Source organism: Leptopilina boulardi, unplaced genomic scaffold (assembly GCF_019393585.1).
Source record: "Leptopilina boulardi isolate dan_hultmark-lab unplaced genomic scaffold, ZJU_Lbou_2.1 LbouV2_364, whole genome shotgun sequence".
NCBI lineage: Eukaryota > Metazoa > Arthropoda > Insecta > Hymenoptera > Figitidae > Leptopilina > Leptopilina boulardi.
The window spans coordinates 899,919-927,622 of record NW_026137934.1 but is presented as its reverse complement, the minus strand read 5'-3'; the positions used below and the strand labels follow the sequence as shown (position 1 = coordinate 927,622).

General features: G+C 27.6%; 1 protein-coding gene across 2 annotated transcripts in view; it reads right to left on the bottom strand.

Moving 5' to 3' along the window:
- The window catches only part of LOC127286894 (protein rhomboid), a 285,703-nt gene that overhangs the window by 90,519 nt on the left and 167,480 nt on the right, over positions 1-27,704 (bottom strand). Inside the window, exons 1-2 of one of the 2 annotated variants that reach the window (XM_051313516.1) lie at positions 20,979-21,493; positions 2,040-2,157 (exon numbers count right to left, since the gene is read on the bottom strand). In XM_051313516.1, the coding sequence (XP_051169473.1) occupies positions 2,040-2,157; positions 20,979-21,118 (258 nt within the window). In that variant the 5' untranslated portion in view covers positions 21,119-21,493. Of the gene's footprint in view, positions 1-2,039; positions 2,158-20,978; positions 21,494-27,704 lie in introns of those variants that run through there. The other variant, XM_051313517.1, reaches the window with a different exon arrangement.

Genomic DNA, 27,704 nt, shown 5'->3' with positions numbered 1-27,704 from the left:
ATAAAAATATTTTTAATTTTTATATTTGCGTAACTATAAAGAACATTATTATATATTATATTTAATCCATGAGTAAAACTGTAATTACATATAAGCCTTTGAGTAAAATGAATTCTACCGTGTTAATTTTATACTTTTCAATATTTTCTATTATAAAATTTTAATGCATTTTGAAAATTATAATAAAATTTTTTGAAAAAGTTGCAGATAAATGTTATGAAAATAGTTAAATTTTTCTATGGTATAAAAATTTACAATTAAAAATTGTATTAAAAAAAAAATGTTGAAAAACTATATTTTTTAATTTTCATTAAATTAATAATCTAAAATTCATTTATTTTTGTAATAATGTATACTTAAAACATATGCAAGATGTATTAAAAACTTAATTTCAAAATTAATAAAAAAAGGTATAATTTATAGGGAAATTAACATTTTATATCATAATTTTTTTTAAATTCCTCAAAAGTTCATTAAAATGGAATGTACTTTTTTATCAAATAAATTTTTGAAGAAAATTATATTTAAAAATGTAGTTTCAAATATACACTGAAAAAAAATTTTATTTGACTCAAATAATCCGTTAAAAAACTATTGTCAAATAAATATTTACTTGAACCAAATAATTTTTTTATTTGAATTAAATAAACTGCCAATAATTTCTGTATTTTGAAAAAAATATCATCTCAAATAATAATTATTTGATACAAATAAATATTTATTTGATATTAGTCAAGTAACCGATTATTTGAATCAAATACATTTCTTTTTCATTGTAGTTACTCTCTAAATTTAATTAGTAAAATTGTCAACTAATTTGAATTAATGACTCACTGTTTGCTTTTGAATTAGTTTAGTCTATAAATCTGAATTAGTGAAAAGTGAGCTATACTAATTTAAATTAGTAGAAATTTTTACTAATCCTTAGTCACTGTTTACTAAAACTTTAGTAAAAAAAAATTTTAAACTACTAAATAAAATAGTAGGATATTTTACTAAAAATTAGTAAAAATTCTTACTAATTTGAATTAGTAGCTTACTTTTCACTAATTCAAATTTAGAGAGTAATTTTACTAATTCGAAAGTAAGAAAATTTTTCTTTTACTATTAATTAGTTGAATTTTACTAATTCAAAAGCAAAAATTGAATCACTAATTCAAATTAGTAATATTTTTTACTAATTCAAATTTAGAGAGTAATTGAATTTTTCCAAACTACTCTCTAAATCTGAATTAGTAAAAATAGTAATCTGAATTAGTGACTCACTTTTTGCTTCTGAATTAGTAAAATTTGACTAATTATTAGTAACTTTAACTAACAATTAGTAAAATTTAACTAATTCTAAAGCAATAAGTGAGTCACTAATTTAAATTAGTAAACATTTTTACTAATTCAGATTTAGAGAGTAAATATTTTTTTAAATACGGTAAATATTTCAAAACAGGACAAATCCTTCAGTGAATTTAAGTTTGCTATTTTTTTTCCCTAAAATTCTTACAAAAATTCATGAAAAAAAGTTAATAAAAATTGAAAAATACAAATAATAAAAAATTGTGAATTTTCTAATTTGTTGACACGAATGAAAAATCGTTACTCGTGGGACTTTGATAGGCGATGTGGAACACACATACACATGGGATATATAATATGTTGTATATGAGCAGACAGCTATAAATTATTATTAAAATTGAGCTAGCTGAAATGTGACAAATTTTGACCCGAAGCGTACATCGTGCATCAAGCAACGTTCTCGTTAATGGGTAATAACCGATGATGGTTAAAATTACATATAACACACATATATTGTGACGCATCGTATATATATATATATATATATATATAGAGAGAGATGATACTTATCGTGGTATCAGTTTACCAACTTGCTACCATATAAACTTGTGAATTTAATTAACGATGAGGTACCAAGTTCTCGATCACTTTTCTTAGTCTCTATATATATAAGTAGATAGGTGATTTATAATGTGTAAAATTGCGCCTGGTAACCGATATAAAGTGAAAGAGGGTTCGTTTTTACTCACCTCAACGAGTGTAATGAGAATGATGAACAACGGCGGTGGAAAGCAAGTATAATGATCCGCATAATATTTTCGATCCCTTTCTTCTGTTAGAAATTCATCTCCGATCATTCGGACCATCCTGAAACAAAAAAAAATATACATTTTAAAAATATTTTCATATATATATAAATGCAAGACTTAAAATTTCAAATTGTAAAAATAACAGTGCTTCGAGATTTTTAAAACGCCGTAAATAATTGATGAGTAGTTTTACTTTTTTATGTTGTCGTAAACTCGAAATAAACAGGTCGAGTGTTTCATGTCTTTCGTTCACGCCGCTGTTTTAAATAATCACCAGTTACAGTATAGGAAAACGAAGGAAAAAAAAACAACATTTTACTGTCAAAACGATCGTATTTTCATTTTTATTCTAATATTAATTGTAATAATAATGATAAAAGTATTTTAAATATTTTTTAAGAGTGGGACAGTGAAGAGAGATCATTCCACTATTTCTGTATAAATAAACGTGTGGTAGAAATAGACAAACCGCCAGACAAATTGTTAGAGAAGAGTATATATACGAAGGAGGGCAAATAAAAATAGTGTAGCTTTTAAAAGGAGGCGTCGTTTTCAAAACCAGTGTCTCGCGAGATGAAAGTTATTTTTTTTCACATTCAATTCTTTTTTCAGAATCATTTTCATTAATTTCTTAAATGGTTCTTACAATTGCTCTTTATGTAATTGCTCTCTCTCTCTCTATATATATATATAGGAAGACTTTTGGTATCTTCAGCACCTGTGCCATTTTATATTCTATATATGTATATATATACGGGCTCTATGACTCTATTCGATAAACTCACCTTCATTCCCGCATCCCATAAAATATAAAATTAAATTCAATTAAAATTTACACTTATAGATTTCTTTTTTCAAAAATATCAAATAAATCATTAAAAATACTTTCGATATTTATGGACAATTTTCAAGAGGAATGAAAAATAATTTTTGTAACACGGACAATTTTTTTTTTCAAAGCAAAATACAGTTAGTCGGCTGAAAAAACATCTAAATTATTCATAATGTTTTTTGGAGGGTAAGGGGATAGCGATGAAGAAGATCCAGATGTTTCAGGAAACGTCGTCTTTGATCAAGTCAACGCTTCATATACCCCGAAATTTCGTCTCTCTGACGCCTTTATAAAAAAAGGAAAATTTAAGACTCTTTTCATTCCGCGGAAATGTGTACGAGATTCGAATGTTTCACCCCTTTCTTTTCAATTCTCAAGTCCCTTTTTTGCTTCTACTCTCATACACTTCACTTTTCTGACTTGCGTTTCCATTTTTTACCATTATTATCAAACTAAAAGTTATTTCTTTTCAATTCGGAAAAAAATAATTGAAACTTGTGAGAAAATTCCAAATTTTTTGAAATCGAAAAATATTCTTTTAAATTAATATTAATAATACACGGAAAAATATATAAAGTAACTATTACTATTTACAAAGTAAAATCTAAACTGTTCGCAACTTTTGTGCATTTCTGACAACTTTTACTCCGTAAATAGTAAAAACTACTATTTCCGGAGTAAACTTTACTATTTTAGTATAGTAATTTTTTCTATTTCCGGAGCAAAAGTTGGCAGAAATGTATACAGAAGTTCCGGACAGTTCAGGTTTTATTACGGAAATAGTAAAAGTTATTTTATATTTTTGTTTTCCATTTTTTTCAGGTAGTATATTTAAATATTAGAATTTCTTTGATTTTATGGAATAATTGATATTGATTAAAAATTTTCTTTTTTACAAAAAGTATCAATTTCTTGTTTTATTATATATATAAAATACTTTAGTTGAACAAAATGCTAAAGAAGGATCGATAGAGTAATCTGCGTTTGCATAAACAATAACCAAGAGCAGGTATATAGGAAGTAGGGGAATAAGCTTATGTAGAGTAAGTCGCCAGAGTTCCCAGACAGGCGGAACATTCATGGTAATGAAACGAGGGCGACGTTGATCCTCGTTTCAAATTCCGTGGACATTTTACGACAACCCCACACGAATATATCTATACACATATATATGTATTCGTATATATATATATATATCTACTAAGAGCTTTATTCCACCTGAACCATATCGCCCCTTATTTTTTCCTTCTAAAACTTTCTTTCTTTCAACCACGTTCTTAAACTAACAAAAATTTCCAAATTGCAAAAAAAAAAAATGTATTTTTTATCCGGCTAAAATATTGCACAATTCCATTTTATGAGATTTCTAAATAAAATATTTAAATCAAATTATTTACAGAGTCGTAATAAAATTTCATGGAATTCTAATATATTAAATGCGTGTGTATAATTTTGTATAGGATATACACAATCGATTTAATGTGGTTACGTAGAATTTCATAAACGTTAAAGAGAATTCCATTAAGATAGGATCGTGTGCGGTTTTATTGCTTCAAAATTGATTTTACAAGAAAGGAAAGAAAAAAAAAACTTTATGTATTTGCTTATTTATTTCTATATATTTTCAATATAAAAAATAAATATTTTACAAAATTAATTATTTGGAGAATTAAAAAAAAAAGAAAAAACTATGCAAAAATATTTCACATTATTTGTTTTCTTGTATATTTAAATTGTGTGTAAGAAAATTTATGAGCATGATAAAGAAATTCATGAACATGAAAAAAAGAACAGAAAATTTATGAACAAGATAGTGAAATTTATATTTAAAGATCATTTTTATAAGAAAAATAAAGTAATCAAAAAAAAAGAAATTACAAAAGTTATAAACAAATATGAATATAGAAAAAGGGGAGCAAAAAAAAAATTCGACATTTTTTTTTTACTGAATATATATAATAAAAGAAGGGAGATAATAAAAAAAGATAACACACTTTTAATCCATTATGTAATAAAATACTTTGATGTTTGTTGGTTGATCGACTGTAAAACGAGATTGTAAAAAAAAATGAAGATTGAAATTTTTTAACCATAATAGATAAAAAGCTAAACTAGCAAATTCACTTTCTTCAAATAGTTTGAAAAATTTATACATTTTTTTTTTCTTTTTGGGCTGATTGCATAGAGGCGAAACGAGATATTGATTGATTTTTATATATAGAGAGAGAGAGAAAGAGAGAGAAGATATTGAGAGGTAGAAAACTACAACGGAGTAATTGATTTCTCGGTACATTTTACGACTCTATTTTACACAGTGACGTGTGTCGTAAACATAAACATGTTTGAATCCAAGTTGCGAGATCTGTACAAGAAAGGGTTAAATAGTTGGAAAGCTCTCTTTCTTTCATTTTACCCTCTTTCTCCTACACCTTCAGGTTTGGCTTCCTTTTACTCGGGTTTCGGAATCCATTGGTCGTCGTTCTTATCGATTCACGTGCCGCTGCACCGAGTCAATCAGTTTTCTTTTGCGCACCGAGAGAGAAAGAGAGAGAGAGAGTGAGAGAGAGGAAACACAAGAGAACCAATTGTTCCAAGTGCATCAAGTATGAGAAGATATCGACAATTTCCAGAGAAGAGGGAATTTTTACGACACTCTCGGCTGTTTTCTCGTTTGCCGAATGACATATATATACATCTCGTTTTCCAAATTTATGGGGGAAAATACTCATCTTCTCATACATGTGTGTGGCTCGCGACGTAAACGATGCGCGCGTAGTCCGAGCACGTGACTTATACCTGCCAGAAGTCAATTTCCTCCCTCAAAGCCTCTCTCTCTCTCTCCCTCTCTCTCTCCAAGTGAGAGACAAGAAAGCCCATTTCCCCTAAAAATACTTTTTTTTGTTTGACACACTCTGATCCCTCATTCTGTCCAAGAGAGCAGGAGATGCCGCATTCTCTTCTCGCTTGACACAATTGCAAAGGGGACACAAAATAACTTTTTGACATTATCCAATATGTCTTTCAAGACAAGAGAGACAACACGCTTTATGCAATAAATATAAATAGGCCGCATTATCCAATAAAAATCATTAATTACAATTTTCATTTTAAGAAATTTTATTACACTGAGAAAAATGTTTAGTTAGAGCAACCAAAATTTGGTTGGACCAACAAAAAATTTCAAAATCAAACTATTTATTTGAGTCAACCAAAAAATTTGGTTGACTGTTTCTTGTTGGCATTACAAAAATGTTTGGTTGATGAAACCAAAATTTGGTTAGTAGAACAATAATTTGGTTTTTTAGATCAAACTGTTTTGTTGTCGTAACCAAATTTTGGTTTTAAAATTTTTAATTTAAAAATGTTCAACCAAATAATTTTGTTGGCATAACCAAATATTTCATTGAGATAACTGTACTTTGTTTCAGCCAAGCAAAATTTTGGTTTCAAGAATGAAAATTGCCTAACCAAACGATTTTTTTTCCAAACACAAAATCTTTTTATTCAGTGTTGAAATAAATAGTTTATAGATGAATTTTCATTTTTCGAATTAGCATTTGACAAAATTTCTTTTTATACGATTTTTAACTTAACAAAATTTTTAGAGATCGTCCATAAATTACGTTCCACCTTAAGGGGGAGGGGGGGTCAAGCAATTTGTGACAACCAGTAGAAAAATTGGCGCTAATGTATGTAAAAAGTGTGACATAGGGGAGGGGGGGGTCTAAAATATAGTAAAAAATAGTGTGACGTAATTTATGGACGGCCCCTTAGCTATACCGAATTATTATTGGTAGAATTTTTATTTTACAGTAATTTTTTTTTACTTAATTCTTTATTTATTTAAAAGAATTTTTTAAATTTAACAGAATTCTTATTCAATCGAATTTTATGTGATTCGAATTTTTAAATAACAGAAATTCCAATTGAACGAACTTTAATTTGTCCGAAATTGCAAATGACCGAACATAAAATCGACAGAAAGATTTCGGCGCAATTTTTAAAATTGAATGACAATTGTCTTGATAAATTTAATTAATTGGTCAATTTTAAAAATTGCGCCGAAATCTTTCTGTCGATTTTTTGTTCGGTCATTTGCAATTTCAAAGATATATTAAAATTCGGCAAATTTGAAATTCGGTGAATTGGAATTTCTATCATTTAAAAATTCGGATCACATAAAATTCGATTGAATGAGAATTGTGCTAAGTTAAAATTCGATTAAATTAAAATTCTTTCAAATAAAAAATCAGAAGAAGAAATGACTTATATAACTTTGGAAATATATCGAAATAGTGATTTTAAAAAAAAAATTGACCCTTTTTTGATAAAAACTTTCAGGATAAAGAAAATGAGAAAAAAAAATTAGGAAATAAAGCACTGTATACACAGTATAATTTAGAATTGTTTTCAAATTTTAATGCAGTTCCACGAGTATATATATAAGTTTGGGAATAAATTTTTAATTCCACCCGAAAAAGGAGAATGAAATTTATTAAGAGCAATGGATATTGTTATAAGGAAACTTTTACAAAGTTTAGTTTTCTTTTTTTCTTCATCTTCAATAACTGAAACAACCAAGTTTTTCTTTTTTTTTTTAGAAAAAAAAGAAAGAAAAGTCTTTTTGAGTTATTATTCTCTTCCGATCATCGTAAAAGTTTTTTTTTTCTCTCTCTCTCTTCCTCGACATTAATGTACACGCGCGTTCCATTGAATCTGGTTATTTCCTTGGGAAAAGAGAGTGGACTTTTTCACGTCATTGTCGATCAGCATAAAAGTATTTTATTATTTTTTATGAACAATTTGGGAATATAGGAAAAGCTTTTTTATATATGCGTATATATATATTCATCAGATAAAGTATACATCAAGAGAGAAGAATAAAAAAATATTATTTTGCCGTTTACTGACATGATGTAATATAACTAATATTATAAAGTTTACTCTCAATTTCATGCTTTCCTGAGCATAAACTTTGTTTTAAGGTGCGACAGTATTATTGCCACAAAACAACCCTGCGGTATATATATTTGCTTCTTTTCATGTGTGTTATAATAATTTTTTTGTTGAGTAAAGGTAAATTTTTCGCATAATTTAAAGTTAAACAAATTTTTTTTTTTTAACAAAAAGAGAAAAAAATAAATTCACGTAAATATAATATTTGAAATGTACTTTTAACTTTTCCGTGAAAGAGATGAATAAAAATAGGCACAGTCGAGACACGCGTCAGACAGAGCATGGATTTATATATAGGTTTTGCCGCTTTCAGCAATGTTGAATTACTTTATTATTGAATTTTCAAAATAACAGTAGAAAAATCAGAAAATTGAAATTTTTAAATTTATTGCAAAATATTGTATATACAATATATATATATTCCCTTTTCAAAGGGAGATAGAGAAATAATTCAATTGTTTATAAATACACGTATGTTCAAAAACGCATAAAATATTCATATTCTTTTCTAGAGGAGAATATAAATTTTACTTGACAAGAAATTGATGAAATGGAAAGAAAATATTAACTGCGGAATTCCGTTGAAAAGAACATTTTCCAATTTCATGAAAAGTCAAAGCAATTTTTATTTTTCAATCTGCAAATCTTAGAAACATTTTTTTTTTAAATTTGAAAAGATTTTATTAATTTTTTTTTTCCTCCTTTTATATATTTGATTGATTAAGTTAATAAATACTTGGTGTTAATTTTCTGCCCGATTGGATTGACTTCCGCTTTTTCTATCTAGGACAAGTTTAGAATCAATTTGATACAAGGAGAGCTAATAGGCGCCAAGAGAAACAATAGACATTTAAAGCAAAGGGTCGAGAGACAATAGAATTAATATCTTTCTTTTCGCGTACCGCGGTCTCGACTCTTCAGTCACAGAGCCTATTGTTTCGTCAACGTGTCGTACTGCTCCTTTCACGTTTTGTACAATGTTGAAGGGATATAAAGGCACTCCGGCTACTCTTTTTTTTTTTTTTTTTTTTTTTTTTTTCTTGTTCACCCGCCATTTTCAACCAACTGGAAAAGCCATTTTCTGCGCTATTTTTCAGTTCAGTCGAACTTTTCTTAATTAGAATATATCGTTCTAGTTTTAATTAAAATACTACAAAAAAAAATTGTACTACGACAGCTCATGCTATTATATGGATATAACAATTATTTTTTTTTTTTTTTTGCTGAAATAGTTTTAAATTTACATATAATAGCAATTGAATTAAATTTTTTATATGTAGCAAACACGATCTTTATCGCAAAAAAAGAAAACAATTCTTATTATTCTTCTCCGTCAATAAAAATTTCTTCTTTACACACGTCTTTTGAGGAATTTTTTTTTCCCCTGCGCATCCATTTGTAACGATCATCGTGTCTCTCGTATTGTACACGCAAAGTGCTAATCACGTAAAATAATACTCGCAATTTCACTACTGTTAAAAGTTACTTTTATAATTACGATCGCGTTTTTGGCAAGAAGAAATAACGGGAACGACAGTGATAGATAACATCAAGTCTCTTTTCAAGCAATATTCTACTAACCAAAAAAAAAAAATTGACCGAAATAATGAGTTTAAAAAGTATTATGAGCGTATTTTCAAAGTGAACGGAATCTTACAAATCAAGAATCTACATTTTACGACATTTCAAAAACAAAAGAATTACTTTTTACAAACAAAGTAATGACGACTGTGTAATTTTTAGTTCGAATAGTAAATTTTCTGCTGTATTGAAAAGCATGAGACAATGCTACAATGGAAAAAAAAAAATTATTTCGTTCAAGTAATCAATAAATAATTTATTTGAAATATTTTTTTTAAACAAATAAACTGTATTAAATCAACAATTTCTGTATTTGAAACAAATATTATTTAATTGACTCAAATAATGATTATTAAATAAAAATAAACATTTAGATTTAATAAAAACAAATTTTTCCCAGTTGTATATTTATAAAATAATAATTTAATTTTGAATTTTCATATGTATATTATATTCAATGGTGAGTTAATTATTTATTAATTAAAAAACTTTATTTTCTCTTACAAAAACAATTATAGAATATTTCTAATTGAAAAAATATATATTGAAATTAAAATGAAAAAGAATCATATTTGAAAATTGAAAAATAAATGAAATCACACATATGTTATTGAAAGTATATTAAATATTGTCAGTATCGTCAAGTGGATATGAAAATTATATTTTGTCGAGAGATCAAAGTTAAAATATCGTTTCTGCCATATATATATAATATTGAAAACGCGTGCATCGTTCTTTTAGATTAATTTTGAAAGTGAGTAATTAAACTTCAATCTTCAGCTCAATTACACACCTGCAATATATGATCGTTTCTATTTCCAGGAATTGACGTTTGTAAGACGCATGGTTAATTGTAAATCAGATGAAGCATTATAGGAGCAATTATAATCGTGTTCGTTCATCGCATGTGCTATATATATATAGGTATATATAAAAGCACACATATATATAGGAATAGAAACGAAACGTGGTGCACACACAAGAAATTGTCTCGGGCGCGAAATGGTTTATCTTTAACCCCTCCATATAAACGAAGTAGATATTATGGATAACGGTTGAGTTACGGGCCAATATTTCTTCGTAATTATTCTACGTTAGACGCGATACGATCAAAACGACTTTCCTCCGTATGCAAGTTTCTCCACCTACGCTTTTGGCTCAGCTCCCTATTCTCTCACTCTCTCTCTCTCTCTCCAATTCTAACGATAATAACTTCTGTGCAAAGCGGAAAACTATTGGGAATCGCAAATCGAGATTGGACAAAATCCCTGTCTCTAAATTCAAAGGATATACATTCGATTCTTATTTTACGAAATATTTTATCCATTTTCCCATATGTATAGGTATGAAAAGAGTTTAGAAGACAAAAAACTTTTTAGATTTCTTTTTTTTTTGAAAATTTATTTTTTTTTCTCTATAGAATTGGAAATTATCTAGTTTGTCTCAAAGAGAATTTGCCTTTCATTCAATATGTATATAATACAATCGATGAACTATTCCCTTTCATCTATTCTAGCTGAAAAAAAACTTGTCACCTGCATCTGATTCATTTTGCAAATCCATCACCAGGAAACAAGGGATGAATTTGCTTTCATTTCTCTCGATTGGATTGCTCGGGGAATATAATCGGAAGGTATATATATATAAAGAGAGAGAGAGAGGATATATAAAAACAAAATGCAACCAATTGTTGGAAAAAAACTAGGGCGAAAATGAATGATGATGTCAAATCAAATTTTATATTTATAAAGATCAAGATATGTTTTAATTAAAAATAGAATAACGAGAAAAGAATTAAAGGTTTCTATTTAATTTCGTTCTTGGAGAAAAAGGATTAATATATAGAATTAAAAAAATAAATGTAATGACAGTAAAACGTTTGAGAAAACAAAAAATTTCAAAAGTTAGTTTTGTCAATTTTGGTTCTTGTAACCAAATTTTATTTGGCTGAAACAAAGTCGTAGAATTATTTCAGCCAAACATTTGGTTAGGCAAACAAAATTATTTGGTTAAACATTTTTAAATTAAAAATTTGTAAACTAAAATTTGGTTACGACAATAAAATAATTTGTTTAACAAACAAAATAGTTGTAAAAAATTAAATGATCGTTTGTTGTCCTAACCAAAATTTGGTTTGATCAACTAAAATTTGGTTGGGCTAACAAAAAAAATTTTTCTTGGTATTTAAGCAACCAAACATTTTTGTTATGCCAACAAAAAAAAAACCTCAACCAAATTTTTTGGTTGACTTAAACAAATTGTTTGGTTTAAATACCAATAAGATTTTTTTGTTGGCTCAACCAAATTTTGATTGCTCTGACTAAAGATTTTTCTCCCCCGATTATTAATTAAATAAATGAAATTGTTAATTAAATTATTAATCCGGTTATTTAATAATATATTTTTCTATTTTTTACCGTAATTGAGTTGTCTATTTTCTAGTGTGCTATAAAGAGACTCGTTTTCTTTAGTTGCACAATATTCTCCTTTTGTACCATTTGATACCAAAGTTCTCTGGTGAGACAAGTGACATAAGGAGTTAGATTACAAATGTATGTAACTTAAGAGTAACGGGATCTGTATATATATATATATGAAGAGAGAATCTCTCGAGGTAAAAGTGTATATCGTTAAAGCAAGAACCATAAGCTTAGCGGTCAGCTGTTGAAATAGCAGTACGACACAGGTGCCCGTTTGGTATACTCGAACCCTGGACCATTGGCAATTAGTATGGATTACGGTGAAGGGGTAGTTGGTATAGCAGGAGGCCGCGGTTTACCATCCGGTCGTATATCATCGCCAACAACTACCCTATAGTCGACGTTATCCAAAAGCCATGGTGCGGGGAAGATTCAAGTATACCAGGGTGTTCAGCCCCATCTCTCTCTCTCTCTCATTTCGACCCCTTTGTGTCACGATATCTCGCCCACAGTTTAACACCCCAAAATCCATCTCTCCGAGACCCTTTATTTTCCCCTCAATTCATATACATGATAATAATAATAAAATTATCCCATTTTGCCCTAAACATGTTTTCAAGTGTTCATAAAATTAATTCTTATTACTTCTTTTTAGTTGAAAAGTGTTTTTTTTTTCAATATTTATGACAACTTCAAAAATATATTGAAAAAAATTTATTCAAATAATGGTTGTTATACATCAAATAAATATTTCCTTTAATCAAATAATTTTCCAGTCAATTTTATTTGTTTGAGTCAAACAAAAATTATTTGATACAAATAAATATTTATTTGACACATAAATATATATTATACAAGGAAAAAAAAGTTTCATCTAAAATAGCGAAAGGTTTTACTAAAATAGAGAATTTAACAACTTTTGCTATTCTAGTAAAATTTTTCGCTGTTCCAGGTAAATCTTTTTTTTTTTGTGTACGATAAAAATAAAATAATATTAATTTGTTGCAAATAAATATTTATGATAAATATGATAATAAGTATAACCGAATAATTGAATCAAATAAATTCTTTTTTCACTGTAAATTGAATCAAAGAATAATTTCAACGTTCTCGAAAGTTTGGATTAGTGTCATTAAAATCTATATATATATATAGTGGTTATATGAATTAGAAAAGTATAAAACATCCTAAATTAAAGCCGCTAGTACTACTAAACTTTTGTTAACCAAAATTACAGCGATTCGAATCGAAGCTTCACCTTTACCACTATTCTCACTCTCAATTAAGTGTAAGTACTGACACGCAGACTGAGTTTCCACTCAATTACCAAAATTGTGCTCTCTCTCTCTCCTAGTTTCTAACTTCCTGTGTGCGTTGTGGATAGACACCTATTTTGTCAACCGTCATCTAATCCGTCTAATTTTACTTTCTTTACAAAAAAAAACTCCCCTTTTCAAGAATAACTACCTCTTATATTTATATATATGAGAATTTCTAGGTAAAAGAAAATTATTATTATTATATCTAGACCTTCCTTTTCTATCAATTTTCACTAATATAAAAAGTGAATTATCATAAATTTTCATGCGTCTCTAATCGTATTTTCTATTTTTATCTTTCTGTTTCAAAGGAAGAAGAAAAAACACATGAAAAATTAATGGAGGAGGGTCAATTGAGTTGAGAAACGTTACCTTCATGTTCAATTTTTAAGTATAAGGAAGGTGTCAACCTCTCTCCGCTTAAGTGGAAAAAGTTTTTTTTTTTATGTCAGACAAGATTCACTTATATTAAGTGAAAAAATAACTTCCGTCAGGTGTGACGATATTCATTTATTTAATATCATGTTTTTTTTCATGTTCAGAATAATGAAACGATAAAAAAAATCTCATTTTTAGAATTTGAATTCGAAGAAATTAAAATTTCGTATTTAAAAAAAAAAAAATTCTAATGAAATTCTTGTAAAATTCTAATTAATAAATTTTCTATAAAGGAATAATTTTTAATTTACATTTGAGATAAAATTTATTTGAATAAAATAAAAGTAAATTTGTCTAAGAGACTAATAAACTTTTTATTTATTTAAAGTAGAAAAACTTAATTTGGACAAGTACACTAAGAAAAATGTTTAGTCAGAGCAACCAAAATTTTGATGGTATTAAGCAACCAAACTATTTGTTTAAGTCAACCAAAAAATTTGGTTGAGTGTTTTTTGTTGGCATAACAAAAATGTTTGGTTAGCTCAACCAAATTTTTTTTATTAGGTCAACAAAAATGTTTGGTTGATCAAACAAACAGTTTTTTTTTGTAAAATTAAAAATTTTATTCTATTTTATTTCTATTCTTTTTATCTCTTTTATTTATTTCATTATTTATTTATTATCAATTTGACATTGAATTTATATTTATTCAATTGAAATATTTGTGGACTTTGAAAAATCTCATCTCCGCCTGGGATCGAACCTCTGCTTTAAAACTGAAGGTCGGGAGTTCTGACCACTGGACTACCCGCATCCTTGTGAGAGATTTAAACTAACAATTCTCTTAAGCTATAAGCTGAGAGCAAATCAAATTATTTTGTTGTTACAACCAAATTTTAGATAGGACAACAAACGATCATTTGGTTTTTTAGGCCAAACTATTTTGTTGTTTTAACCAAATTATTTTGTTGTCGTAACTAAATTTTGGTTGAAATTTAAAAATGTTCAACCAAATAATTTGGTTGGCCTAACCAAATGTTTGGTTGAGATAACTCTTCGACTTTGTTTCAGCCAACCAAAATTTTGTTACAAGAACCAAAATTGCCTAACCAAACAATTTTGTTGAAAACACTAAATTTTTTTTCTCAGTGTAGAATTTATTGAAACCAAATGTTTATTTAAACCACATGAAATTTATTTGAATCACATGAAATTTATTTGGACCTCATTTAATTTATTTAAACAAAATAAAATTTATTTGAAACAAATAAATATTTATTTGGCTCTGAGATATTTTCTCTATAGGTGATATTATATATATAGTTATATTGTCAATTAAGACTTTTCGACAATGCGTTTACCGACTTTTGAGTCCCTCGTTGAAGTATATACAAGAGAATAAGTTGGGGTTAGAGAAGCTCCACAGGGTCGATTAAGGATGGAGGAGCGAATTTGAGCCGTGGGGTAATCCCGCTGGCTTTCTGTCGGATCGAAACGCGGATTAGTCTGCCGCTAGGAACGGTGTTAAACAACGCGACCGAAATCCTATTTGAGAATTATCCCTCGCGAGTACGTAGTTATCTCCCTGCCTTGTAAATTCAACGAGACTATCGTAATATTCCAACTCGACGACGTTATATATATATATATATATATAAATCGCAGGTCCTTAATCCATTTTTATAATCTTTTCTCTAATATTGTTCGCAAATTTCTTTCTGCATATTGATTAATTCTCATTATTTTTGTTAATATTAATTTCCAATTTTTTTTATATTCATATTTTTTTATTCTCAAGAAGAAATTCCTTCATAAAAATTTACAACTTTGAGCTTTTATAGCCAGATACGTGTAAAAGTCTGAACATTTAAAATGTTTCTGTAAGAAAAAAAAAGAAGTTGGTAAGAATATTTTATTTCATGAGTAGATGTAAAACCAGCCACAAAATAGAAGACTAAGGGGATGCTGGTGGAATAAGTTTCCAGTAGGACCGTATACATACAGTAAATCTGTGCATGTAACTTTTGAATTGGGGGTTGGAGGAAGTCCATCGAGTTGAATCTAGACTTCGACTTGAAGAGAAACTTGTGCTTTTCACCTTCGACAGAAGGAAGAGAGCTTTTGCCAGTCACTTGACGAGTGCTTACAAGACTTGAAGAGGGATGAACAGCACACATATATATATATACACACAATGAGCCTTGCCCAGTGCTCGTTAGCAACTGTAATTGTCACTTGTTAGATAGCAGCTTGTTCTCTGCCCATTTCACTCTCTTTTCTTTCAATTGTTTTACCTCTAATTTTCTCCAATCAACTTTTAACAATATCACTATCAAAAAGACAATCAATCTTCTTTTAATTTCTATATAAAAAAATCTCAATTTATTATTGTTACAGTTCAAACGACATAGAACGTGTGGCGCCGAGGCACATTTTTGATGCGTTTCAAATTGAGTATACTCATTTTGAGCTCAGGTTTTTTTTCTCTACTCTCTAAATCTGAATTAGTAAAAATGTTTACTGATTTTAATTATAGTGACTCACTTTTTGCTTTAGAATTAGTAAAATTTTACTAATTCAGAAGCAAAAAGTGAGTCACTAATTCAGATTTAGAGAGTAATTTTGTTAAATTTTTGACCAAATAGACTAATTATTGCCTCTAATATTTTTTCAAATTGTTTTACACCTTTTAAATTATATAACTTTTTCTTGAGTGCTTGTATGAGACTTTATCATTTTCGAATAGGATATATGTCAAGAGCGTATAAAAGAAATTACTCTCGCATAAAAAAAATACATGACAGTAAAAAAGAAGTTTCAACCTAAAAGCGATCGACGGTATAAAAGCTTTAAAAAATGTATAAAGCATTTCTGAAAATAATAATATTTAAAAATCTGTAAACAAAAGATTCCATGTTATAAAAATATATAAAAAAAAAATTATTTATTAAGCTTTTTCATAATAAAAATAGAGAAAATCTAATTTTTTAAATTCTGTAGAAAAAATGAAAATTCTATGATAGTTTATAAAATCTGTATATATATAGTTTGTATAATATTAACTATTTTAATACTCAAATGTTGTTCACATTGATAATTAAATACTAGAGGCTTAACGCGATCCATGAAGAGGGGTTAGGGGTCAAATTATTGGCCCGATTAGCTATCCGATCATCGGGAGTCGAGGGCAAACAAAAGGCCCGTGTGTTTTGGAACGAAACGCTGTCCGATTTATTCGAACGCTTTTCGCCAACGTCCCTGGGATTAAATGAAAATTTCCACGCTCTATTCTCCCGCTCTACTGGTCGTAATTTTCAACAGAGTTTTCCTACTCTCGATGGGGGATTTACCCTTTTAGACACTTATTTCCAAAAGAGATAACTTTTTTTTCCCCCTAAAGATTTACTTCAATTGCCCCAAAAAAAAAAAAAAAAATTCTCTTTTGTCTCATTTACTAAATGTTTTTGCAAAATTCTAATTATTTTTAATCACCATTTGTTGTTGTTTTTTTTCTGTCAAAATTGACTTTGATATCGTGTACATAAAGAGAGAAAAAAAAAAGATGATAAAAACTTTGAAATAAAGTTTCCCATTTACTTCTTGTGTGGGACTTCCCCCCGTTTACGTGGAATACTCGACAATTCTTCTGGTAAGTAAATACGCCGGTCGGTTATATTAAATTTGCGAATTCGTAAGTACGTCAGGAAGCTTCGCGAATTTTCTCGTTTCCTCTCACTCTTATCGTTGTTGAAAAAAATATATAGTTGGGAAAAAGAGACTTCAGAAATAAGTTATTGCTAAACTTTTCCAATGATAGAACGGTAAAAAAGTATAGGTGCGGTCAATAATATATTCAATCCACTTGGCGACAAAAAGAAAAAAAAAATTGATTCAGTATCTTACATAAGTAATTTATTTTTTTATTTTTCATTAAAACCTATAAAAATTATAAAATTTTGATATAATTTAGCCTTGAACTTGGAATTGGACCTATAGAGATTGGACATATTTATAAATTGCAAACTATAGGACAAATAAATCGATATAAAAGGCCGTGAATATAGAATGCATATATATATGTGTGAGTTGGCGCATTAATAAAAGGGTTATTTTCAGTGCAAATACAAAAGGGTTACCAGACGATACATCGTCACGCGACCTTGGCTACGGTCTACGAACCATAATGCCCTCTGGCACCACTATGGTGAACCTTTAAAAAAATTTTAGTCGGCGCTAATCCTAAATGCCGCAACCGCAAAAAGGAAGCTTCCAAACACCGCAGACGGGTACACCATTCTTACCGCAGATTAAACATTTACTGACAATCTTAATGGCACATCAGTCACAAAATGCAACCGCTTAATATGTACATAAAATTTCCTAAAGTAGATACACGCGGATAAAAAAAAATCTACATAATCAAATCAAACTGTAATTCAATTTTAAAATCACTACTTCATTCAGATAATATTTAATATAATTTAATTTTAGTTAATATTGTTAATATAATTTTTAATATTGACAAAATTTAATGAGGGCTTAACAATTTTTTTGACGAATCAATAACCACACCTAATTCGTAAACACTCTGTAAAAAAAGAAGAAGAAGAAGAAGAGTTAACATAATCTTATTAACGAGATATCTTATGGGATTACTTTTTAATAGGTGCATGTAAAGTCGACTTAATTTCATAAAGAACAAGACCATCTATCTTACACGTAATTTATTAACCCCTGTAGAATTAAAAAAAAAAAAATAAATAAGAGAAGAAATAAATGTGGTCAGTCACCGAAGCTGCCGGCTGCCATTAAACTCCCTCGATCTAACGATATCGTTTATTTACGTCGACCTACTGATTATCTACTACGATTATGTAAATTATTACACGATTTAGATTTGCACGTAACTCGGTCTATGCTTTTTAATTTCTCTCTCTATTTCTTTCTACTATTTATTCATCCAATTTTTGCCAATTTCGTCCCATATATATATATACAAAAAAGCATTCCGAATTTTATGTTTTTTAATAATTTTTTATTGTATTTCTTAATAATTAATTTCCTGTTCTTTGAAGCATTAAATTAGCACACATCTTTAGCATTATTAAAATAATTTTAATTTTTTTCATTTCAATTTAATTACTATTAATTAAATTTATTTTTTTTAAGGTGAATTAATTTTTCATTAACATGGAAATGAACTTCTTCCTATATACTATGTATATATAATGAAAAGTATTATTACAGGAATAAATTTAGACTTATTGTTATAGCGAAAGATAAATTTTTAACTAAATGAATTAGATTTTCTTTTAAAATTTCTGTCTAAAGTAATTATTAAGTTAACAAGTGTTTAAGTTACCTGTTTCTGACAGAGAATGAAATTTTCTTTTTCCTATTTCATTAATTTACATAGCTTCAATTATTTTACGCGGGCATATTTATCGTACTATATATATATATATACATACTATATTTTATCTCACACAATGTTTTCAAATTTTTGTATATATATAGAAATTGAAAATAAATTACAACCTTTAAAAAAAATGTTTTATTTCAAGTGAAAAAAATTTCAACTATTTCAAAAGTTTATTTTTAATTATTTTATTAAAATTTTTTGACTTGGAAAATATTATGAAATTTAGATTTAATTTTTTAAAATAATATGCTTTTTCGTTTAGTGAATAATTTTTTCATTTGCTGTAGAATTTAATTTTAAGCTCCCTCTTTCAATTTTTAAAGTTCTCATATATATGTATTTGCAATTATGTTTACATTTGACACAAATTACAATAATGTCAATAATGCAACGCAAAAGTAAATAAATGTTTTATAAAATTGAAATCAAAAATATTTATTTTGACTAAAAATCTATATATGTTTACATTTTTCTTTTTAACTTTTTTCATTAATAAAATAATACGCTCTAAATCTGAATTAGTAAAAACTTTAATTAATTACCCACGGAAAAAAAGGAATTATAGTTACAGAAGCTAAACTGACTTTTTTAAAGTTAAATTTAGGTAAACTGTTAATAAATTTTTTTTTATATTAATAATGACATACATTTAATTAATTAAAAAAAAGCAGTAAAATTTTTACGTATATATAATTCAGATATATAGCGAGTCAACTAATTCAAATTAGTAAGAATTTTTACTGATTTTGTAAAATAATTATTTACTATACTGAAATCAAATTTATTTGATTTAAACAATCGGTCACTTGACTATTATCAAATAAATATGTATTTATATTAAACAATTATTATTTAAATCAATTAAATGGTATATACCCAGAAAAAAAGTATATATATAGTTATCTCAGAGCCAAATAAGTAAAATGATTCAAATGAAATTTAATTTAAATATAAATTTTATTTGTGAGAAATTAAAATCTATTTGTGGTAAATAAAATTTATTTAAAACAAGTAAAATGTTATTAGACTCTGAGACAAATACATATTTATTTGATTTAAATAAATTTTGTCTTAAATAAACGCAAATAAAAGATTTCTCTCGGTGTATTTTGTTTAAAATGCAATTATTGTTTCAATTACAAAAATTATTGTATCAAATACAAAAATTATTCGGTTCAAAGTAAATATTTATTTGTTTATAATTAAGTAACTGATTATTTGAATCAAATAAATATATTTTTTCATTGTACAAAATAAATTTTAATTGTATTAAATAATTATTATTTTGATCAATTAAATATGATATTTGTTTCATATTGTTATTAATTTTATTTTATTGTTTTAAATAAATTATTGTTCCAAATAAATTATTGTCCCAAATACAGTTCATCTAATTCGTGTAAAAATTATTTGGTTGAGTTAATATTTATTTGTGTATTTAAAAGTTCTTATACACTGAAAAAAAAATTTATTTGATTCAAATACTCGATTACTTAACTATTATCAAATAAATATATTTATTTGTATCAAATAATTATCATTTATGAGATAGTATTTTTTTTCAAATACAGAAATTATAGGTTCAAATACAATTTAATTCAAATAAAAATCATTCGATTCAAGTAAATATTTATTTGATAATAGTCAAGTAATCGAGTATTTTAATCAATTTTTTTTTTCAATGTATATTAATATATTTACTAAAATTTTCGACTAATTTAAATTAGTATAGATATGACTTTAAACTAATTAAAAATAGCTAACGACTTTTAACTAATTCGAAAGTAAACATAAATTGAAAGAACAATAACAAGTAAAAAATGTCAAAAATATTGGGAGTAAATATGCAAACTCGTCAAGACGTAAACAATCAACATGGACCGAGCACGTGGTCGTGTACACGATGAAAAAGATGGGACATATTTAAAGTCCCTCCCCTCTGTAAATAAATAAATCACAAAATAAACTTACATGATCGAAGTATGTTGTGGCCTCGTGTTTAACCCATTGCCTGTAGGTGCGTTCTGCACCTGTGTACTGGTCGTTATAGTCCTGACCGCACGTTTATCCTTGAGTATTTTGGAAGCGCTAAGCGGTGTGGTCACGCACATTGTCTCGTTATCACGATCACTTTTACTTTTACTCTTTGCACTTTAGAGGGAGAGAGAGAGCACTTTTGGTCGCGCGACAGACACGTGCCCGCGGTCACTGGTCCCGGTTTTATTTTTCAATCCCCCCCACCCTCCTCGTCTTTCTCTCAATACACGAGAGTTGGCAATTTTTACCCTTATCAAAGAAAAAAAAAAAAAATACACGCGCGACCCCTTAAATGATACTTATAATAATAATAATAAGACGAGTGTCACAAATATTAGCAAATTGACACTCGAATTTTATTCGAGCGTGCATCTGTGGCACATTTTATCGTTTAAACGGGCATAGAAACATCCCACCTCGCAAGGCGCCACAGGCTTACTAAGCTGACTGAGTGACTGACTGACTGAACCTAGGGCTCGAGCCACGAGCCAGCGGGCGTGGGTGTACACGCGCTCATCATGGTGGGGACGATTCAATTCCTCTCATTGGTCAGTGACACGGGAGAATTTAAGTGGGGTAACTGGTCGACCAATCAGTGAGTGAGTGACTACGCGCCGACGACGAGGACATCGAAGGACGATCAGCATTCCGCCGCGAACTGTCGACTCGTGTGGCACGCGTTTTCTTTTGATATTTTATAATCCACACAGATATATATATATGTATATGTGTATATATACATCACACCTTAAACTTGTTTGCCAACGCAAAAGAATATTGGCACACACCACTTGAGGAGGAGTAGATGGGATTTTTTTTTTCTTTTTTTTTTTTGTGGTTCAAAGAGAAATTCAGTCGAGTGTGACAATGCGGGTTTACCTTCGTGATACTGTATTTAGGTTTAATGACGAACAGAGAGAGAGAGAGAGATTCGATAAATTTTGTGTTATATAAAATTGGAATTTCCATTGTTTGCTATTATAAAGTGAGCGATCTAGTGCAACGAAAAATGAGAAAAAAAATTAAGTGCGTTTTGATTTAAAGTGTGTTTAATGAATCGAAACTATAGTGAAAAAAGACAGTTTGGAATGGACAGAAAATAAGTAATGTGACTATGGAACAACCTTTTTATTTAATTCTTTGCCTATCATGTGAAATGTATAGATTTTAATTTTAGATAAATGCTTTTTTTTTGTTATTCTAATCTATTACTATTATATAGTTTTAATTAAACAGTATACGAAAAAGCGAATTAAAGAAATAACTTCCAATGAAGAAAGAAGGAAAAAGAAACTATTTGAAATACTTTTGATTATCGTATAATCGATAGCGAAATAACAATTGCGTTAAATAAAATAATTTTGGAAAAAAGTGTACTGAAATTAAATTCGATTTATAAGTTCGACAGTGGTCAGAATCTGTAATTGATTATTCAACAATATTTTATCCGAGATTTTGAATTTTTAAAGACTTTTGATTCCTATGATCAGTATAGCTATTCCGAAAACCCCCAAATAACAAATTTCAAGACAATTAGGACAATTTTTAAAAAAATTTCACGACATATCCTTCCTTTCGAATTTTTAAATTTCGACTTCAAATTCGTAATTGCAGCGACACTGAAAACTTTCGATTAATAAATTTCAATCGAATACGATCAGTTTTTAAAAATATTTCCGCCATATTGGATCCACCATTTTGGATTTTAAGAAACTAATATTGGATTCATACTCTCTAAATCTGAATTAGTATAGTTTTTCTACTAATGAACTACTAATTGCTAGTAAAAAACTACTAATTTATAGAGTAAGTCGTATTTTTTACTATTTCGAATTAGTAAGCCAATTTACTCCATGAATTAGTAGTTTTCTACTAGCAATTAGTAGTTTTCTATTAGCAATTTGTAGTTTTCTACTAGCAATTAGTAGTTTTCTACTAAAAAAGAGTCAAAACTGTTACTAATTCAATTGGTAAACGAATCCGCACTCTACTACTAATTCAGATTTAAAGAATAATAATTGATCTCAAAAACTCCCGAGTAATAATTTGCAACCAAATACGATCCATTTTTAAAAAATTTTCCGCCATATTGCATCCTCCATTTTTAATTTTAGGAAACTAACATTGGATTCATAATCAGCGACCCCGAAAACCCCCGATTAACAATTTTCAATGGAAATTGATCAGTTTTCAAACAATTTTCCGCCATATTGGATCCACCATTTTGGATATAAAGAAACTAACATTGGATTCGTAATTAGCGACTCAGAAAACCCCGCCCTAATAACAAGTTTCAATCAAAGTCAATCAATTTTTAAAAAACCTTCCGCCATATTAGCAATTTAAAAAACTAACATCGGATTCATAATCAGCGACCCTCGAATAACAATTTTTAACCAAATTTGATCAGTTTTCAAACAATTTTCCGCCATATTGGATCCTCCATTTTGAAATTTAAAAAACTAACATCGGATTCATAATCAGCGACCCTCGAGTAACAATTTTTAATCAAATTTGATCAGTTTTCAAACAATTTTCCGCCATATTGGATCCGCCATTTTGAATTTTTAAAATCTCACTTCAAATTCGTAATGAGCGATATCAAGGACCCCTAATTCACACATTTTAACAGAATTTAATTTGAAAATTTCGTTCATTTATCAATTTTTTTTTCAATTTATCAAATTGTTAACTAATGTTAACATTAGGGATTGATTTTCAAAAATCGGTAACCACATCGATTAAAATTTTTTTAAAGCTTTAATTTAAACAAAGAAACTTTCAATTCGTAAAAATTAAAACCACTGTTGATATTTTTGAACAGTAAATTGAAAATTCTATAACCACTATGGTCCCCTAAAGTCGCAATTAATTTGTATTTGTTTTAAATGTATAATTTTTTGCTTCGAATATGCATACAGTGAAATGTTTAGTAAAATCAGTAAAAAAAAAAATTAAATTATTAAAATTAATAAAATCAGTAATTGTGAATTGAAAATGAAACCTCATTTCTAAAACACAGTTTCTGATTTTTATTCTATATTGACAAGAAAATTATCAAGTACATAAAAAAAACATTACTAAAAAAAATGTTATCTATAATGTTTATAAGAAATTTTGTGATATATATATATATATATATATATATATATATATATATATAAATGCGTGAATCTTGCTTTTAAGAAAACTATGTTTTTCTTTGTGTTAGATAGTCTTTTTTAAAGTAAATTCGAAACATTGATTTCATTTGTTTTGTGATTTACTGTCTGTTAACTTTGTTAGCTTTCGAAGATATAAATATTTATTCAACGAAGAGAGAAACGTATTTCCTTGGTCAAGAGAAATAAAATATATACTTGACATCATTTACTTTGTCATTTATCTCAAAGATAAATTCACTTTATTCTTAAAAAAAAAAATTATATATTTTATTTACTCAATTGTCTAATATAAAAAAAGTATTAATTTAAAAATATTTAATATATTAAATCGAGTATTAAATTTATATTTTCCTCTATATTTGAATCACACCATAGGTTAACACATATTTTATAATAGAAAATGATAGAAAGTCTTTTGTATGTGCGATAAGTTAAAATGATATATAGTCATGCTGTATTTAAGCACACTAATTATTATTGTTGTGGTGATTAAATTATCGCCATTGTTTTGATGAGAGGTGCTTAATTTATTCATTAGTAGCGTACAAATAACATTATGTGCTTCATCGCATTATGCAGTAAAAATAATTATATATATGGGAAATATAATAAGATTAACACATGCTCCATTTTTTTTTTATAGAAAAGTAAATGTAAATCACAAATATCAAATAAAAAAATACATATACTGTGTAAACTGAATTAATTCTAAAATTAAAAAATCATAATTTTCATATTACAAAAACAAATTCTTATATAGAATTAATTCAGGTTCGTAAAATTATTGTAAAAATAATTTAAAGTGTCAATAATATTATAAATTTGTTAGAATTTAAGAAATTGTAAATGTATATTTTTTATATTATATATATATATATATATACAATTCAAATGCTGATAATGTATAGTGGTATTTTTAATAATAAATAAATGAAAAAATGTTAAACCAAATGTACGTTATTATTATTTATTATTTTCTTTAATGTTTTCATGATATGATTTTGTTTATATCAGGACAAATTATTTTATGTTTTATTTCATTAAAAAGTTTAAAAATACTAATAGAAAATATATGGACCATGTCCATATCTTCCTTTTCCGTCACCTGCGTCTCACGTACTCGAAAGGACCATCTGACAATGTTGTTTTAAAACGAATGGTATCTACATCTGTTTCCACTCTTATTTGTTCTTAACGATTTATTAACATTTTGTAAACATAACAAAAATTATTTATTATATATTATATAAAATATAATAATAATAAATATTAATAAAACATTTAAAAAAAAATAAAATAACTATAATAAATAAAAAAAAATAATTCTGATAAAAAAATTTATTCTATTTTCAAAAATATTTTCACCTTATTTCAAACTCGTAATCTTCGCTAGAAAATTTGTTTTTCCAACAAAATGTATCTTACAGATACGGCTTATTTCTTCCTAATGAAAATCTTAAATTTGTTCAAATGGAAAAAATTCACTCAAAGATCAAAGTTTTATTAATCCTAAATACATATATACATAAAATTAGTGCAGAGATGCGAGATTTTAAAAATGAAGAAAGATTGTTGCCCGCCTTTTGAAATGATGATTTGATGAAATGAAACAGCCGGTATAACAAATATTTCAAGTTTGTACCTGTCAAGAAATATGTGTGTATATATATATATATACGGTTTAGTTAGGATGTTAGAATAGTTCCAGGTGTGCGATTTTTAAAACCGTGACCCAATAGAAAAAAGGTATACCCCAAAAGGTATACATGCGGAGTTTCCTATTCATTGTTGTTGCTCTATTAACTTCCGGGCGGGACAGTTTTTGTCGAAAAGAATCATGTTGTTCAGGTAAGTTTATATATAGTATACATATATAGTTATTTAGCGGAAAATCTAGCTGTTCATTGATACCGGCACGTACTACTTTATTTTGCTACGAATGGAAAAAAAAAAGATGGAAATAAAATTTATTCCAGACAGGTTTCAACCTGATTGTATAAACGAAAAGTATCTAACAAGAATCATGGTCCACTGGAACAGAAGGAAAAATATGAAATATTTATGAGTTTCCGTTTAAGGACTATATGTTTCTTTTCCTCAAAGTCGGTTTTTTCTTAATGTTAAAGTTTGACAAAATATATATTATAAAAATTCAAATAAATTGATTTTAGTTTACTTTTTTTTGGAATTTGATTTTTAAATAATTTTTGGTCAAAAATTTGTATATATTGGTGGTTTTGAATTTGGCCTTTCGGCATTTTGGTGACCTGTATGTATTTTGTACTCGAGGTCTTTTGAGGCAACGTGACCATCATACAATGTCCAACGTAACACAATGTATAATGCTTGTTTGTGAAGACTCGCGACAAAGTGGATAGTGTCCTATGGAGCCGCCAAGGGTTTCATTATATTCTAGGCTAACATCTGAGTTGTTAACAAAATCACCCTAGCGCAATGCAATGTTACCGTGTGTAACATTTTGTGTCGAAAATTCCAGACCTTTCAAATTTCCGACTCTCTCTCTCTCTCTCTCTCAAACTCTACCAGTTTTATTATACCAAAAACCGCTTTAGAGTCTGTTCTAAAACAAAAACACTTCCTAAAGCCATTATTACAAACAGTAATTTCTTGCTTCTATTTAAAAAAAAAAAAATTAATAAATTCCATGTAATTTTTTGTTTCCAAATTTGTAGTTTTAATTTCATGATTTTAATAATTATTTAAACAAAAAAAAAATTGTCAAAGAATAATAATTTATGTATAGTTCGTGTGCAAAAATAATTATACACTTCAATGTAGACAATTATTATTCGATTAGAACATGAAATTAGTTTAAACTCACATAAATATGAATTATATATAAGTACTGAGAGCGGAATTGCGGTAAAGATGTTGAAGTTCACGTATATATATATAGAGAGAGAGAGAAAAGGATGCAGAATGTTAACCTAAAGAGAAAACCTAGAAGATACTTCATTTTGTCCCAGTACCGCCATGTTGAATTTGCATAAGTAGATTTGGACATTTGCATTTGTACACTCTGAATATGAGTTTAAGCGAGAATATTCCAACACTATTTTCTCCCTTTTTCGTTAGAGGGACGCGCGCATATATAAAGTCGAGAAGAAAAATATGTAGTAATTAACTATATATGCAACTTTGTGTCTTTTATTGCTGAGTGCACACGTTAATCTTCTTTTCTCCCGCACAGAAAAAGTAGACATTATTTTGTAAAAAAAAAAAAAAAAAATTCTTTAAAATTTTTATCATATTGTAATAAAAAAATTTAATGACAAAAATTTTAAACAAGTAAAACTAAATTGAATAGCATATTTGAAAAATTCAAAATGGCGCATTCAATATGTCGGAAGATTTCACAGAAAATTATAAGGTATTAAAATAAGCTGCAACGCTTATTATTTTAATCCAATTTTGCTTATTTTAATATCAAAATGAATTAAAATATGCAAAATTGGATTAAAATAATATAAGCGTT